The 19,037-nt window shown below is 40.9% G+C and overlaps 1 protein-coding gene across 14 annotated transcripts in view; it reads left to right on the top strand.

The window, feature by feature from the left end:
- Positions 1–19,037, top strand: part of ptk2aa (protein tyrosine kinase 2aa) — a 204,457-nt gene that overhangs the window by 121,128 nt on the left and 64,292 nt on the right. For all 14 annotated transcript variants that reach the window (XM_036567576.1, XM_036567582.1, XM_036567581.1 and 11 more), the window contains 4 exons: positions 3,858–3,945; positions 7,937–8,016; positions 8,144–8,206; positions 17,714–17,768. In XM_036567576.1, coding sequence (XP_036423469.1) covers positions 3,858–3,945; positions 7,937–8,016; positions 8,144–8,206; positions 17,714–17,768 — 286 coding nt within the window. The remainder of the gene's footprint in view (positions 1–3,857; positions 3,946–7,936; positions 8,017–8,143; positions 8,207–17,713; positions 17,769–19,037) is intronic.

Below are 19,037 nucleotides of genomic sequence, written 5' to 3'. Positions count from 1 at the left end.
ATCACGTCCTAAAGCATGGCTGTAATGAGAGTGAGGGAGTGATGGGAGCGTTTAGCAAGCTGTTAGTGGCGTGGAGTGATGGCCAGCAGTGGATTGGCACATACTGAGGAGAGAGAGCACGGGAGTGCACTTATCAGTGAGCTCTCTGCCAAAGAGGGATCAGCTCTAATGAATTACACGGCCACAGAGATGAGACAACACACACAAACATGCACATGGTCACCCATATATAAGCTTCCATTAGCCACACATTCACTGATTCACTCTTGCAGACGCGCTCACGTTGGCCTGACACCGATTATGTAAGTAACATCCTGTCTTCCTTTCTCTGTGCAGTAGATTGTTTATCCAGTGTAATGGCTGGAAAATAATCTGCTAAACTCCTACTTTCTGTCTTAGTGTATTTACATACAGTACTGTGCAAAAGTCAGAGACCCACCCTTCTTTTTACTCATTTCCAGTCAAAGCAATACAGTTTAAGTGTCAGAAAAAAAAAGGAAACATATTGGAAATTGTCCAGAAACATAAACAACTAAATAAAATATATCTTTTTTTAGTATTATGTGTGTCCAGACTTTACTATTACTACAGCTTCCGTTCTTTTCAGAAGACTTGCTGTCAAAGCTGTGGGGCTATTTTTCCCCACCTCTAAAGTTCAGTCTCAGAAGTTCGTTGCAATTTCTGCTTCTCACTATCCGGGTAATCCCAAACACATTCAGTGATGTTGAGGTCTGGACTTTGGGTGGTCAGTCCATTGTTCTGCCTCTTTGTTTGATGTGTCCGTCTCCTTTTCTCAGTTAGAGCTTCTTGACAGCTGCACATCCTTTCAGACCCATAGTGCTGAGTCGTCTTCTCACAGTGGAAGGATGGATGTGGATGTTTCAGATCTGAAGCAGCTTGATTTTCTCCTCTCTCTCAAAGATGAAAGCTTTAAGTGCTGTTTATCTGAAGGGGACAAGTTTGGTGTCTACCAGGTCTTGCACGGTTGTTAATAGTCTTAAATATTTGGCCAATTGGGCTAGTGTAATCCTTCCATCAAAAGTTTGGGGTCAGTTTTGAGCTTTGAGCATGTCCTCTTTGTCAGATTGCAATAACTCGTATTAACATATTAACATTTTTCTTAGCTATTAAGAATTTTCTTAGTTCTGGTTCTGAGTTGAGTTGGTGTTTTCCTGTCCCACATAAAACATTCAGGGCAGGTGCTACTCCAGGGCTAGGATGGAGAAACATGAGCCCTGTGTTAAAAGACCCATATCATGAAAAATGATTTTTCCTCACTTTTTTGAAATAAGTTTTTTTCATTTTTTGAAAGAATGTTTGGACTGTTCGCATCCGAGTCCATGCAATTTGTATAACATAGTGAGCATCTCCTTGTTTCTACACTCATTGTCCATTTTATCAGCTCCACTTACTATATAGGGGCACTTTGTAGTTCTACAGTTACAGACTGTAGTCCATCTGTTTCTTTGCATACTTTGTTAGCCCCCTTTTACCCTGTTCTTCAGTGGTCAGGACCCCCATGGACCCTCACAGAGCAGGTACTATTTGGGTGGTGGCTCATTCTCAGCACTGCAGTAACACTGACATGGTGGTGGTGTGTTAGTGTGTGTTGCACTGGTCTGAGTGGATCAGACACAGCAGTGCTGCTGGAGTTTATAAACACTGTGTCCACTCACTGTCCACTCTATTAGACAATCCTGCCTTGTGGGTCCACCTTGTAGATGTAACGTAGATCAGTTGTCACAGGATGCTGCCCACAGGATGCTGTTGGCTGGATATTTTTGGTTGGTGGACTATTCCCAGTCCAGCAGTGACACTGAGGTGTTTAAAAACTCCAGCAGCACTGCTGTGTCTGATCCACTCAGACCAGCGCAACACACACTAACACACCACCACCACATCAGTGTTACTGCAGTGCTGAGAATGATCCACCACCCAAATAGTACCTGCTCTGTGAGGGTCCATGGGGGTCCTGACCACTGAAGAACAGGGTAAAAGGGGGATAACAAAGTATGCAGAGAAACAGATGGACTACAGTCTGTAATTGTAGAACTACAAAGTGCACCTATATAGTAAGTGGAGCTGATAAAATGGACAATGAGCAGAGAAACAAGGAGGTGGTCATAATGTTATGCCTGATCGGTGTATGTCCATTTCTCAGCCATTCTTCAACATGAAGCTGAGCGTTGCCAAATATACCCAAGATATTAGCTATTCTAGCAGTTTTAAGATTTTTTTTTAATTTGTCAAATATATTTTCTTACCTAACTATTAAATAATGGTGAGAAAATTAACAATTTCAGCAAATACAACGTGTCCCCAGGCTTTTAACAGGCAGTGTACATCACACCCTCACACTCTCTCTCCATTCCTCCCCTCGCTGAATCTCATTTGCTCTCTCTCGGCTTGTCTTGTTGTTGCTGTTTGTGTGAGTGTCTCTCTCTGTCTTCGTCTCCCTCGCCTTTGATCACGCCTGTTTGAAAGGGAAGCTGAGAGAATTGATACCATGTGCCGGCGTGTAGCTGTGTTCAGAGCGAAGGGATGGTTTGCATTAGGACGCGTGCCAAGTCCCCTCTTCCCTCCATCCTCATGTTTGGTTTGTAATGTCTCTGCGCGGCACAAAATAGAATACAGCTGTTGGCCTTGTTTCCTTATGCTGCACTGTCAGACTCCGAGGCAGGTTTAACGAGGCTAAGGGGGACAAGAAATGACCAAAGGGCCACAGCTTCCTCCACCCAATGAATGCTGGCAGTGTCTGTTTTTAGCACTGATTATTACATAATAGTTGTCTTTCTTTAAGTATTACCATTACTGCAAAGGTAGTGTAGCTATACCATAGCTTTACTGAAAACAGTGAAAACAGTAGTATTTGAAGGGAAATTCCACTGACTTTCAAAATATATGAATATAAATCATTCATAATCATTTAGTCTGTTTTGAAGTGAAATGGTGCATCATAGAATAACGTAATGATTTTCTCTTTGTAGTGGTGGTGATAGGAACAAGGCGTCGCAGTGACTACAATGTAAATATAGCCATTTTGTTTACTATCCAAAACCACCAGTGAACCTACACACATCATCTGACCTTTTATATCGCTGTTGTCGGAACAAAACCTTGTATCTCCAAAACTTCACAGGAGAAGGAAAAAACGTATTTTACTTTTAATGTAAGTCAATGGAACCAGAACGTTTTCCAAGTCATTTTGGGCCGTTTCTTTTGGTCCATTCATCATGAAATTTACACACAATGCAAAGGCCAGCAGGCATTTTCAAACCATGTCAAAAACTGAAAATTCTCAAAAATGGAGATACGAGGTTTTCTTCCAACAGCAGCGATATGTAATGTTGATAATGATAAAAAAATGGAAAATCTGAAGAAAGTGTTTTCTTTGGGGACTATTTTTCCTTACAACGCCCTTCGTGTACCTCTCCACCTTATATGTATTTTAAAAAATATATTTTAGACCAAAACCCTAACAGGGCAAAACTAACAGACATCATGCAGCGCATTCATGACCATTTTATCTATTGACTTTCTGTGAGGAAGCTTTTAGAGGCATTAAACTCTTCAGATGTCTGGTTCCTATCACCACCACAACTGTGAACTTCTCTGAATGACATTGTTTGCATCTTATCCATTTAATTATGCAGACATTTAGAAACATTACTGGAATTTCCCTTTTAACTGTAAGCTTTAGGCTCATATCAGGCAGTATTAGCTGGAAGGAAAGGTCCAAACAGCTTGCCTAGGCTTAGTTTGAAGTGTAAGCTACTTTGGCCTGCGCTCTGACACATGCTGAGAGATTGCACTGTTTTTCACCATCCCTCCCTCCTTTTTTCCCCCCTCTCCCTCAGGTATGAACTGCGGATCCGCTACCTGCCAAAGGGCTTCCTGAACCAGTTTACTGAAGACAAGCCGACGCTGAATTACTTCTACCAGCAGGTGGGTCAGCACAGAGAGAGAGAGAGAGAGAGAGAGAGAGAGAACAGAGAGTGGGAGCGGCGTTTCTCCCACAGAGAAATCGGAAAGTAACGCAGCACTGCTATAAAGCTCACAGTGGGTGTTTAACCTGTAACCTCCTAAGCTGGCTGGTTCCTGGGAGAGTTCAGTGCTGTCACTTTAGCCAGTGTGGATGATGATGCTGAAGGACTGTGTGAGTAAACCTATGCTAAGGGACATGAGATTACATAGAGAGCAACTGATGCTGGTGTAGGATCCCAGATGGTGGCATATGGCGAGGTTGATGCTGCAGAGCGCATATGCAGGTATGTTGGTGAGGTGGAGAGCTGCTTGTCTGCAGAAGGGCAAAAGTGCATAAGCAGGCTGGCTCTTAGACAGATGGAGGTGCTATGGCCACTAGGCATGTGTTAAATTGGTCTACTGAGCCAGTCCAGCATGTTAACAGCTCTGGGCATTTCTGTCCAGATTGCATCTAAGTCTTCATTGCAGCAGAAGGAAACGTCTGTGCCACCAAAGCTGAAATATAGCACAAGTTTAACGCTTTAAAGTCAAAGTTATCACCAATAATGACAAAAATCTGTTTTATATTACATTGTATACAACAGTTAGTTGAGAAGGTGCAGTCTAATTTGTTTGAAAGAATTGTCCTACAAATAACAGCATGTTTTTTTTTTTTTACAATAACTGTATCATCCTGAATCGGTTGCTAAGTAACGGCATTACAAAAACATCTAAAAAACATTAGATAACTTATGTAACATTGGACCTACAGCCCGTTTGGTCAGATTCTGAAGAAGAGCAGGACTACATTATATACTGAATCTGTTGTTGCCCCCAGGTGAGCTTTTCTGTCAGCATCTGTGAAAAAAAACTGGAATTAGTCCGAAACAAACAGTTCAGCATACAAGATGGTGTCCTACTTTAGTATAAAACCACATTCAGGTTAACAGAGCTGTTCTGACTGGCTTTGTTCACACAGCACTGACACACATGAATGAATGAATTGAATTCAGAACCATTAGCCTACTGTGTTTGCACACAGAGGGATTAGACCTCTGCATATAACCCTTCCGTGCAGTGAAACACCCACATACATGCACACCAGTGAACAGTGAGCACACTTGCCCAGAGCGGTGGGCAGCCCTATCCACGGCGTCCGGGGAGCAATTGGGGGTTAGGTGCCTTGCTCAAGGGCACTTCAGTCACATACTGTCAGCTGAGGGGATCGAACTAGCGACCCTCCGGTCACAGGGCTGGTTCCCTAACCTCCAGCCCACTACTGCCCCCACACAGATGTGTTATCTGTGTGTCAGTGTGAACAGCAAAAAACACACTGAATCAGACATTTTTATTTTCTGATTAGGGACACTTTCATGTGTGGTACTGAAATCTGATATGTATCCAATATGCAGCAATGCGACTCAGTCTGAACAGCCAGTTTGGAATTCATGCGACTTTTACGTCAGTCCAACTCGACATTCGCACAGCTGAGACCTCATAAACACTTGGGCTGATGTTTCTGTACAAAAAATTAGAAGACATTTATCCAAACCGCTCCGTGATCGAAGAGATTTCGAAAGAAATGGCGGGAAGCGGCCGTAGGAGAGCGAGGCTGCAGCGTCAAAGAAAAGTCTGAAAGCAAAGTTTAAAGAATCCGAGGACATGAACCAAAGAAGTGACCGTGTCCGAATAACGTCCCTTTTTTACGGCGAGCATGAACACATTCTGAGTGATGAGCCCAGCTGGCTCCAGGAGTGACTGGCGTTCGTTGGCCGTCATGATTGTTTACCTCTGGATGTTTTTCTGGGTCAGTTTGGGAGCTGATCTGTTCAGACTGATGTCGCATACGGATCACATTTAAAAGATAATCTGAACAGCCAAACAACAAAATCGGATTTGGTGAGAAAATCAGATTTGGGCCACTTTTATCTGCTGTGTGAACGTAGCCATTGTAACAGTTGTGTGGCTCTATCTGTAATGCATAAGGGTACTACTTTTTGTGGCGGAAGGAATAAAGCACACTTCATACAACTTTCAGGCTTTTTGCCAGAACTGTTAAAATAGGACAATCGTGGGCTGGAGCTTAAGGAACCAGCCCTGAGTTGACAGTATGTGACTGAAGTGCAATTGAGCAAGGCACCTAACTGCCAACTGCTCCCTGGGTGAAAATTGGGGAGAAAATTGGGTAAAAATCAAAAGAAAAAATTGATTTTCTATCTGTATTTTATTCTGAATTTGAATTTGACTGTTATTGTTTTGCACGTGTTTGTTTTTGCAAAAAACAAATGCATATTTATATTTTTGCCATGTTCTTGGTGTCAAAACGAGCAGTGGCAAACGTGCAGATTACAAGTCCAGAATAGAAATAATTGAGTAATTGTGTAACTGCGTTCAAACAGAATAACAAAACAAAAACAGTAACTAGGCTTCTTAGGGTAAACTATGTGTTTCAACTTACTGAAGAGACCAGTGATGATGCAGTTGGGTCAGTGAAGAGAAATGGGTCAATAAATGTTTTTGTTTTTTTGTTTTTTTTCCGCTTCACTTTACACAGTGAGTCACAAAACTGATCTCAGGACACTTTGTGCCGACATCATGCCTGCCATTGCCAAGCACATTCATCATTAACTCAATAGTGTTTTTTTCACGTGTTCCTGGCCACAGTGTGGAGAAGAATGGTCTTCGTGTCACGGCAGGTGTTCCTAGCTTCAGTAAACAAAGCCTCTGATGGAGTAATGGTGGACTGAGTTTTTTATGGATGACGATTTACTGTCCCTCTCATTCAACAGGCAGCGCTCCACAAAGCATGGTCCTTTGTCACTGTGTAACAGTAGCAAACATCTGCTCTTTTCTAACAGGCTCAGTTCACTAGGCCATGAATGACAGCAGGGCCATCTCTGCGCTATTAATCCTAAACCATCTGTATTCTTTATGAGAGTGTTGTCTAATCTGTGCTTTCATTGCACCTCATAAGGAAAGTAAAAAAGGTTTGTGTTATATTTCAAGAAGTACTGACTCAGTGACATGATTCAAGTCATCCCTATTACAAATTTGGACTCATTAGTCTATTAAAGGTCTCAGATGTCCAGTTTTATTGCAAGTTTTCTTCTTTTTTGTCTATTTCCTTTTCTCAGTAATGGCTTTTTGAGAGCTACGCATCCTACAAACATGATTTTAAGTAACAAAAAGCTAAAAAACAAATGTAAGGTGGGCAATATGGTCAAAATAAAACACATCGCAGCTGTCGGAAGACAACTTTGTATCTCCATTTTTGTTGTTTTTCAGTTTTTGGAGTAATTTGAAAATGTCTGTTGCTCTTTACATTGTGTGTAAATTTCGTTAAGAATGGACCAAAAGAAATGGATCAAAATGACTTGGCAAAAACTCTGGTTCTATTGAGTTACATCAAAAGTAAAGTAGGTTTTTGCTTCTCCTGTAAAGTTACCATTTTGGAGATGGGAGGTTTTCTTCTGACAACAGTGATATAAATCACAATACATTTTACTTTATTTTTAGGTTTTTGAACAAGTTGGAGCAGATGACATGCACCCACAGCGTAATGTTTTACACATTTTAAAAAATCGGTGAAAAACAGGTTAGATTATGGTCTAATAATAAGGTGACATCAAATCATCAACAATCACTTGTTATTGCGCAGTTTATGCAGTTACTTCACACTGATTTTTATTGTTAAAAAGCTTCTATAATTACTCTTTTTTTATGATGCGTACAGTTGTCTGCTGTTCTAGAAGTACAGATGATACCCATGACATACTCAGAAAAGCATGTAGTGATGTAATTTATCCTGATTTAGATAACATATCATCCATCATATTGCCCACCTCTAAGTATGATCAGTTTAATTGGAGATATTTTTAGCTGCTGATAGTGAGTCCTGCTATAGTGATTATGCTCCAAAAAGCACAAATGATGAAAGTGATACAGAAAAGTGAGCATGCTTTTCCTTTTTCAGGTGAAGAATGACTACATGTTAGAAATAGCTGATCAGGTCGAGCAGGACATCGCGCTGAAGCTGGGATGCCTTGAGATAAGGTGAGTTTTGTCTCACATTTCTTTTCAACTCATATGTCTGGTTATATGTTAAATAATTACTGAACACAGTCATTAAAATTTTATTTTAATTAAATCCGTACTCGTTTGTCTCTGTGTCCTTTTTCAGGAGGTTCTTCAGAGAAATGAGAGGAAATGCTTTGGACAAGAAATCCAACTATGAGCTCTTAGAGTGAGTACTTGTGCTTTCCTTCCTGCTTGCTTAGCTCAGGTGTGGTCAGGAACTCACATGGTCATGCCAATTTAAAAAAAAAAGCTGAACAGCATGTGCAATGATAAAAAAATCTGTAATGCATAAGGGTACTACTTTTTGTGGCGGAAGGAATAAAGCACATTTCATACAACTTTCAGGCTTTTTGCCAGAACTGTTACATAAAATAGGGCAGTTGTGGGCTGGAGGTTAAGGAACCAGCCCTGTGAATGGAAGGTCGCTGGTTCGATCCCCTGAGTCGACAGCATATGACTGAAGTGCCCTTGAGCAAGGCACCTAACCCCCAACTGCTCCCTGGGTGAAAATTGGGGAGAAAATTGGGTAAAAATCAAAAGAAAAAATTGATTTTCTATCTGTATTTTATTCTGAATTTGAATTTGACTGTTATTGTTTTGCACGTTTTGCATATTTATATTTTTGCCATGTTCTTGGTGTCAAAACGAGCAGTAGCAAAAGTGCAGATTACAAGTCCAGAATAGAAATAATTGCGTAATTGTGTAACTGCGTTCAAACAGAATAACAAAACAAAAACAGTAACTAGGCTTCTTAGGGTAAAAAATGCTAAAAATGAATGCAGTGATTGGTCAATTCTGTTTTGAACTTTAAGCTGGTAACAATCTGGACGGTCCTCTTATTCTTTGATCTGGAGAACACGACGTCTTTGACTCAGAGAACACAATGTCATCCGAAAGGTTGACTCATCAGACCACAATACCTGTTTCCACTGAGAATCAGTCAATTTCAGATGAGTGTCAGGCCGGAGAGGTCGAGAGCGTTTCTAGACAGTGCCTACACATGGTTTCCACTGTGTGGAGTCTTAACTTGCATTTGTGGGCACAGCGATGAACGTTTTTATCAACAACAGTTTGTCACTGGTATTCACTCGTGGTTTTCAGCCTATCCACTTACGCACAGAGATTTCTCTGGATTCTCTGAATCTTTTGATGATGCTATGCATCGTAGAGGTTGTTGGGTTACTCAGTGTCGAGTGGCGAGCCTCGACCGCTCCTTGCTTCTGGATGCTCTTTATATACCCAAGCATGATTGCATCACCTGTTTAAGGTGTTTTTTGAACCTTTTTCAAAATTATTTTTATTTGTTGTTTGTTTTCAGGTACTTATTGTTCCTTGTCTTAATTTGCACCTGTCCCAAACTTTTTTGGGATGAGCTGCAGGCATCAGTTCCAGAACTAGAGTGTAAAACTATAAAGGTCTTGTTTTTGTACTGTTTTCGTTTAACATAAAGGTCAAAGTGGATTTGCAAATCACTTTCTTTTCGTATTTGCCTTTCACAACACAGTTAAACCCCAAAAGCTTATTTTCTTTGTGATCATTAAGGCTTGCAGTTTGTGCGATACTAATTGGTGGGATATAAGCTTCTATTGTTTGTTAGCTACGTTAGCCTTGTAGCTATAGTGCTAACTTTGGACCCCAGTGATTGACTACATTTGGGAAAAAATGACAAACTGTCCCTTTAATTTCATACCTCAGTAACTAATAAAGCCCCGTACTGTTAGTCATGTCATGATATTTTTAGTGGAATTACAGTCTTATTGATTTTACCTGAGAGCACCTCTCCCCAGGCTTAGTAGTGGCTGTGGGTGCTGGCAGTGACGGTGCAGTCCAGTTTAGTTCTAATGCTGGGTGGTTTGTTACAGAGATGAGGTTGGATTATGAGGGTGATGATTGCTGACTGGTGCGCTCGTGGTGGCCCTGAGACAGCTCCAGCATCGACCAGCCGTTGGATGCACTAATGTCACTCTGCAAGGCTGGTTATATGAGGATATTTGTGGAAGGACCATTAACTAATACTGAAGGTCAAAGTGGCTGGAGGGTTGCATTTGAAATGATGTTTACCAGTTAGAGATGCAGTGCTGCTCCGAATAACAAAACACTAATAAGACTCTTTCCATGCTAATAAGGGAAAGAGTCTGTTGGTGTCGACTGTCACTGTATTTTGGTGTTTATTTTTGTGTTTTAGTTCTTATTCTCAGACGTTACACTGTGAGCTAATGATTAGGGATGGATGTTATTATTAGAATATATGACTGATATATCGGTTGGGTGATTTTGAGGGCCTGCAGTTCTGTTGAGTTTCATTAACTTGGGGGCATCTTCCTTTGTCTTAGGTAACACTTGCGGCTAAAGCCAGTGACAATTTTGGTAATTTTTTTTTTACCCTTCCAGGTGAGGATAAAGTCACCAATCACTATAACATGACCAGTAAGCATACCAGAATGTAAACTAGGAGGGGATGTTGATGTGTTGATTGCTTTTTTTTGAAATACTACATTGTACCAAAAGCATTTGCTGTGCTAGCCAGAAAGATAATACTATTAGTGTTTATGCTAGCTTCCACTGAATGAGTGTGTTTGGCTATATTTTCAGACTCAACAGAGGAAAATATAAGCTTTGTATGGTTTTACTTGTGATTCTGTGTAAATGTAGTGTTTTTTTGAGTGTTTAAGCACAGAATAAAGCAGTATATTACATATGTCAGCCATAAGTTCAGCTAACTAGATCACAAGGTTGTTATTTACCGAATTAGATGGTGAAATTAGCCAAATTAAAGCAGCATAAAATAACCAAAAATATTTACTTGTTAATTGTGTGACAGTTCCAGCTGTCTAAAGCAGGTGAATTTTTTTAGAATATATGGATTAAAGCCTGACCGATATATCAGTCGGGTGATATTTTTCAGCTGATTTTGATGACCTGCTTTGACACATTTTCCCTGATGCAGTCTGCTGATAGAGACTCTTGATTGTGGCATCGCTGTGATTGGCGCTTTCAGTTTCTCCTGAGGAGTATTTTTAGCTAAGCTTAGGTATCTCGACCAAAAGCGTCAGTCACGATCTTGGTCTTCTTTTTGCTATCTGTGTGATTTCTGTTGGTTTCTCTAAAACACTTCGCTGCTGTCGGAAGCAAACCTCGCATCTCCATTTTTGTCATTTTTCAGTTTTTGACATAATTTGAAAACGTCTGTTGCTCTTTACATTGTGTGTGAATTTCTTAATGAATAGGCCAAAGAAACGGCCCAAAATGACTTGGAATGTCTGGTTCCATTGACTTACATTAAAAGTAAAGTAGATTTTTTCCTTTTCCTGTAAAGTTATCATTTTGGAGATACAAGGTTTTGTTCCGACAGCAGGGACTTGCATCTGTTTAGAGGCAGGTGTAGAAGACACTAAGCTCAACATGTAAACTAGTTTGTGTGATGCGGCCCATTTTGGTTTATTATCAAATACTTAAGCAATAGAACACGAGAGGGAGTGTGTTATCGCGAAATAACATCACTGTGATTTGGTCGTAGGCACGAGCCGAAGGCGAGTGTCGTAGATCATCACAGCCGGGATGTTATTTGCGATAACGCACAACCTCGAGTGTTCTATTGCTTTCATACAACAGTTAAATAAATAAAATAATAAATTAATAAACTGGGCCGTGAACGCGGCATTTAACATGTTTTAATGTTCGCAGTTCCTTCCGCCAAATTAAAGTTCCTTAACAAGCAGCTCGTTGCTACGTCAGAGTAACGAACTCCGCTCACTCGCTGCACAGCTGGCAGTTTGTTCTCCAGCTCCTTACATTAAATTCCGAAACTGTCGTCACCACTGAGCAGCTTTTCAGTCAGCAGCAAAACACCTAAACAACCTGGAATCAGCCAGAAATAAACCGAATACCGTTCGCCAAACGTGTAGTCTGATCTTCAGAGTCTGACCAAATCAGCCGCAATATCAAGTTTAGCTCAGTGTTGTCATTTTCTGCCAGATCAGTATTAATGTTGTTTTGTTCCAGCCAGTCTGTAAAACATCTTACAGCCCATTTAGTTTGGCGAATGGTGTTGGGTTCATTTCTGGCTGATTCCAGGTTGTTCAGTTGTTCTTCTGTCACAGCTGCCGACTGAAAAGCTGCTCAGTGGTGATGACAGTTTGGAAATTTAGAGTCTGACCAAATCGGCTGTCGGTCAAATGTGATCTTAAAAGTGTCCATTTTCTGTTTGTGGCAAAGTAAGAAGTAAAAACGTTTAAATGTCTTGAGCGTCTCCTCCAGCTGTCAAAGTCGTTGCTTAGCAATGGGCGTCTCAGCGGAGTGATAGAGTTTGTGAAAAAACCATGATGTGTTGGTGAAATAACAGCACAGTTAGAACGCTCCTGTGCTAGCTTGCACACTGACTGAATGTTAAACCTTCCATGTTTTCCTGTTACACTATTTGAATACTAGTCATTTAAAAATGATTTAAATGCCCAGCTGTACTAATAAGAGGAGACATTTTGCTAGTCTTCTGTCCTAACGATGTCTCCGCTGTTCTGTGGTGTCCTCTGGAACCTTGAGGGGATCGTATTCTGTATTTCTCGAGCGTCCTGGGCCGGTTCTATATGTTCCCTGTATGTGCCAATCCTGTTTGTGCTGCAGCGCTAACACCCCAAGGGCTGAACTGTCGAGCGTCTACACAGTCAAGGATTATGTGGCTGTGTGAAGCTTGAAGGGCGATTGGTGTGTTTGCCGCGTTGTGAAAGCTGTTCAAGAACTCCAGAGTCCAGGCTTATGGTCATTAACTGAACAGTTCTTCTGTTTCTGTCGCGGTTCCTTCCACATAAACACAAGTGGGTGTTATTGGCAGGGCGAGTGAAGAGAACAATGCCAAGTATGCTAATAGTAAATGAGGTCCTGTTGTGTGAATTAGGTCTCTCTTGGATCAGCGGATTAGCAAACACCTCTGTGGTTTTCTTTGGCCTTACCTCTGTGACTCCATAATGATTATTTCCTCTTGTGCTGAGCCTTGAGGATTCGATACCTAGTGTTGACTGAACTGGTTTGGTCTTTAAGTGGGTGATGAAGTGGGCTGGTTTTTAAACGGGAATTCAACCGTTTTTTTTTTTTTTTTCAGTATTCCTGCATAATTAAAGCATTAAGGTCTAAACCAAGTCATTCGGAGTGGTTTGTTGTGAAACGCTTCGTTCTGGAGAAAAGTTAGAATTGTTCACATTGGTGGGGATAAGAACCAGATGTCTAGAAAGTTGAATGCCTCTAAAGCTGCATCACATAAAGTTATTACATTAATTGGTTATAAATACATTTCATAGTGTCTGAGACATTGTTTCATGATGGTTTTGAGGTGGTTGTGGCCTGAACCATATTTCTAACAAATCCTTTCATGGTGGAGAGGGACATGCAGGTTGTTGTCAGGCAAATAGTCCCCAAATTTTTTTATTTTTTTATTTATTTATTTTTACATATGAAAAGTCAGAAGATGTGTAGGTTAACTGGTGCTTTTGAGTAGTAAATAACAAGGCTGTACTTGCAAATTGCGACCCCTGGTTCCTGTCATCACCACTGTAAAGAAATATGAGTCAGCAAGTTTCTTTACAGTTAACCATTTCACGCCAAACCACTCTGAATGACTGTTTACATCTCAACGATTGAATTACACAGAAATTTAATTAAAATTTTTTTTGGGGGGGGATTTTTACCCAGTTTTTTCCCCAATTTAGTTGTCTCCAATTCCACCCGCTAGTTAGGACTCCCCCAATCACGCGATATAATCAACGCTAGGAGGGCAAAGGCTAACACAGGCTTCCTCCGAGACCTGTGAAGCCAGCCGCCGCATCTTTTCGAACTGCTGCTGACGCAGCATCATTGGAGGAAAACGCCAAGCACCAGTTCTGTTAGGTCAGCTAACAGACGCCTGCGCTGACTAGCATCGCGTAGAGTGATGGGGGGAGGAGGGGGGCCATCCTACCCACCCAGAGAGAGTGAGGCCAATTGTGCTCTCTTGGACTCCCGGCCACGGACGGCTGTAGCATCACCAGGGATCGAACTCGCGATCTCCTGATGAGAGGGCCAACGCTTAGACGGTTGCACCACTCAGGAGCCCCAGAAATCTCCTTTAATTAGGTGATGACCAAAGGAATATCACATTTAGACAGTTTTCCCTTAAATGTTTAGACTTACTTAGGCAATTCCTAACTCTGTATGACAAACTGACATACTGACGCCATGTATGACATACTGTACATATAAAATCCAGGCCTAAAGACTGCTGCAGCTGTTTTTAGCAATCAATAACAATATGTCATACAATGTTAGCCAGTATATTTGATTGTTTTTCCTTTGTGTAAAGTAACATTAGCGCAAAACCTTCAGCACTAGAAAACTAGAAAACTATGCTTTTTCCATCAATCCAGTCCTGAAGGTTCCAGTTTTATGGTTTTAGGCACCTGCTCTGGATTCGTACCAGCAGCACCTAATGGCTTCACTGTCTTTGGTAATACTTGCTGCTCAAATCAATCAAACATCTGTATTTTGCCTGCTAAAATAAAAAATAGCATATGTTGTGTTTTGGATGCTGTTATGCTGGTCAACCATCCTCACTACTCTTCCTTGTGAGGATAATGTCATCAAATACTATTGCATCACCAGTAAGAACACCAGAATGTAAACTAGGATAGTATGTTAATGTGTCAATAGCTATTTTTACAAATTTGACGTGGTAAAGAGTTCTCAAAGGAGAGACGAGCAATTTAGGAAGCTAATGCTATGATTCCACTGTGTGAGAGTTTTTGCTCACATTTTCACTATCAATAGTGCCAAATATATGCTTTGTGTGGTTCTACACATGTTTCTGTGTAAATGTAGACATTTTTGTTAGTGTATGAGCAAAGAACAGAGCAGTACATCATATTATGTGAAGCATACTAGCACACAATGTAGTTATTAGCCAAAATAAACGCTCAAATTAGCCAAATTAGAGTGGCATAAAATTAACAAAAAAAACACAATTTAATCACTCAAAACAATTTAGTCACGGTTATTGACAGTTCGGAAGCGGGTTGAAAATGAACTAGAACTTGAACTGCAGCAGGTTCTATTAGTTTCCCTTTAGATTTCTCGTGACTCATGTCACCTTCCATTTCCAGCTCTGTACTGTAAACTGCAGCCAGGCAGTTAGAAGGAAATATGCTTCTGTTTCTGATCACAGAAGCTGTGTTGCCAATGATCAGCACTCCTCCCAGCCCCATCAGAGCCACACATTCCACAACACAGACGCATTCAGTCTCCCCTTGTCCCCTTGAGGGGGCTGTGGTGCGGCACATGTGCTGACGTTAGTTCCAGGTCATTCAGTCCGATCGCCCGAAGTCACAGAGCAGCGTGCCGGCCCCAGGTGCACTCCAATCACAAACCAATCGCAATTTGAGTGACAGCTACCCTCGGACACAGCCGCCAGGAGTTTGTCACTGATGGTGATGGGTTGAGCAGCCGTGAGGCAGGATTTGGGCTCAGTATGGGTTTCCTTTAGGGCTGCACCTAACAGTTGTTTCTATAATCACTTAATCTAACAACTGTTTTTCAGTAAAAGAGTAATTTGACCCATTATACCTTTTGACTTTGCTCCCTGCACAGCACCTCATTTAAAATTCAGTTTTGGCAACAAGGAATTTCTTCTTCTGCTGTAATAGAACAACAAAAGCCATTTAGACTGGAATATTAAAGGGATGCTAGCAGAAATTAGCATCATTGCAGAGGTCTTTATGTGTATGTGTGAGTTTTCACATTTCCCCAACTGAAGGCTTAGTTCTGATAGTCACGGTTTGCCACTGATATCACATCAATCATATGGAGCACTGTAGAGTGCTTTTATTGTATGTAAGCAACATATTTTTATGCTTTTTTTTTTTCCCCAGACATTTTTTTTTTCAGCTGTAGTTGCTTTTAAATCGCTAAAATTCTGCATGTGTAATAATGGTCAAACAGAGTAATAATGGTCAAACAGAGCCATGTTTACCCCCTGCCCCTTACCCAGTTTTCATATCTCCATGTTTAAAGGTGTCAGTCAGGTGAGCTGTTTGAACAGTCCATTAGTGTAAGTTATTGAGTTCTTGGTCAAACACTGTTTAATTAAATAAATAGACTGGTGGTTAAAACTGACAAGCACACCTTTAATTTAAAATTAAATGATAAACTGTTTAGGGGATGTTTTTTATTATATGCCAGGGTTTAAAGTAGACGTCTGCGCGGGACTGTTTTTCTAGTCCAGACTCTGAAAGAAATCGGAATCATTTGTCCCGCTCCGGCCCGCAATCGAAGTGTTTTGTCCCACTCCTGCCCGCACAATTCCATCAAGGCCAGCTGACATCCAATATCTGACACAGTCTGTTCACAAATACATTATTTTCTGTTAAAATAACACGGCTGTCCCTGCGATGGACTGGCGACCTGTCCAGGGTGTATCCTGCCTTCCGCCCAATGACAGCTGGGATAGGCTCCAGCACCCCACCGCGACCCAGAAGGATAAGCGGTTTAGATAATGGATGGATGGATAACACGGCTGTCATGGTCATCAGGCTTACTGTGAAGTAGCTTCACCAAATGCCATTTATTCCCAGTAAACACAAAGCAGGAATTGAACCACAGACTGGTTATTTTTGGTGTTTTGCTGGGCTCAGTAGCTGTGGCCGTTGGGCTGAAGGCTCCTCCGTCTCTGTAAGCTTCAAGCATTTGTTCACGTGATTGGTTGCTTCATAACTCTTTAGGTTGAATTCATTTATAATTTATTTAGGCTTTTCATTCATTTGTGGGATGTCTCTTCATGCGTGCTTTGCCCTGCTCCCGTCTACAGTGCGCTGGTTGCCCACCCGCTCCCACGGCACAAGATATTGTGGCGGGTCCCGCGGAATCCGCAGGAGTGCAGACCTCTACTTCAGAGCCATTTCGTAGTAAAAAATTAAAGTTACTAAAAATATGGTCAACAGTATGCGTACAGAACTCATGCTTCAGACTGACTTTTGCTGTTATTAGCTATGCAGCAAACTTGTTTCTCAGGCCTTGTAGCTCCAGTGCAAAACTGAAGAAGTAGACTGAATTTTTTTTACTGAACTGTAGCTTTAAATTTGCAGCCACAAAGTTTATATATTTTCCAGGAGGTCCTTTTGGATATCTTACCAAACCTCCTGACCTCAGATCATCTTTGCCTGTGAGATATGTATGCCATCCATATTTTGCCAATTTGTGTAATTAGCATAATTCGGCATCGAGAGCAAAAATATGTATTTTGACTATATAAAAACAGGGAAAATATAATAAGAATAAAAATATAAAAATTTAAAGACTTCATTGTTGTTGGTTGTTACCTGCATTGCAGTTTCTGCATTCCACATTTCATCCATTTCCCTCAAGTTCTAGGGGGAAACAGGTTCTCTGTGTTTTATAGAAATGTCAGTGCCAGAGCCAGCACCCCTCAGCCACCCCTCCCGAACCGAAACCATCCATTTTTGAGATCAGATAAAAGCTGCCTTCAAGGCAGAGGCCAAATGGGCATCTTCCTCTGGAGCTTCTTCATGCAATTAGGATCACAGATGGACGCCTCTTTTGAGGATGTCGAATGAGTTCCGGCACATCCCTCTGCTGTCAGACATCAGTTTCTCCACTGAACACGTTCCAAAGCCTCTTCTGTTTTTCTGTTTTCCAGAAAAGATGTCGGGCTCCGAAGGTTCTTTCCCAAGAGTCTGCTGGATTCCGTGAAGGTGAGTTGTTAATTATAAGCCCAGAAAGCATCAGAGACATGAATCTGACCAGCACGCTTGAGTTCCTTCAGAAATGTCAGTCCTTTGGTACCATGGAGCGAAGCGTCAAGAAGTTCTTGTATAATGAGAAGCAGTAGAATTCAAGGTCAACCCTGCCTCAGCATGTGAGCAGCAGTTTCTACCGAACTGTTGAAACAACCCGGGTTATATTAATGCTGTGCTATAAAACATACTATAGAATAGTTATATTAATCCCAAATTATTAAATGAACTGATGAAATAATTCCTCTTTATATTAAAGCCATGCTATTATATGAACTGTAGAAATAACCCCAGATTATATTAATCCTGTGCTGTAAACCAAACTATAAAAATAACCTCTGATTATTTTTATCCTGTGCTATAAAGTGAACTGTAGAAACAATCGCAGGTTATATTAATCCCATGCTATAAAATGAAATGTAGAAATAACCCCAGGTTATGTTAATCCTGTGCTATAAATTGAACAAGAAAAATAACCTCAGATTATTTTAATACCACGCTAGAAAGTGAACTGGAGAAATAATCCCAGGATATATTAACCTTGTGCTGTAAAACAAGCTGAACATATTACCACAAGCTTTATTAATCTTGTGCAATAAAATGAACCATTGAAATAACCCCTGGTTATACTAATCCCATCCTATAAAATGAACTGTAGAAATAACGTCAGATTATATTAATCTGATCCTATAAAATTAACCATAGAAATAATCCCAGGTTATATTAATCCCATCCTATAAAATGAACCATCGAAATAACCCCAGGCTATATGAATTCTTATAAAATGAACTATAGAAATAATTCCAGGTTATTTTAATCCTGTCCTATAAAATTAACCATAGAAATAACCCCAGATTATATTATTCCCACCCTGCGATGGACTGGCGACCTGTCCAGGGTGTATCCTGCCTATTCTGGGCATTTCACGCAGGATTAACATAACCTAGGGTTATTTTTACGGTCTATTATATTTATATATATATATATAATGGACCGTAAAAATAACCCTAGATTATGTTAATCCTGCGTGAAACACCCAGAATAGTATTATGACAGTTGTGCGTCTGTGCAGTTCTTTCTGACTGCAGAATCACGAACAACACCTGTTTTTCAGTAGCTTCTAATTTGTGTTCTATTTAGATGTTAAAGGGTTGCGGCTCTGTTACAGCGAGTTAGCAGTGGTTTATGGTCTGAGCAGCTGCTGTCACTCACGTGCACGTGGACGAG

Source organism: Colossoma macropomum, unplaced genomic scaffold, assembly GCF_904425465.1.
Source record: "Colossoma macropomum unplaced genomic scaffold, Colossoma_macropomum, whole genome shotgun sequence".
Classification (NCBI taxonomy): Eukaryota; Metazoa; Chordata; class Actinopteri; order Characiformes; family Serrasalmidae; genus Colossoma; species Colossoma macropomum.
This window is presented reverse-complemented; position numbering and strand designations above follow the sequence as displayed.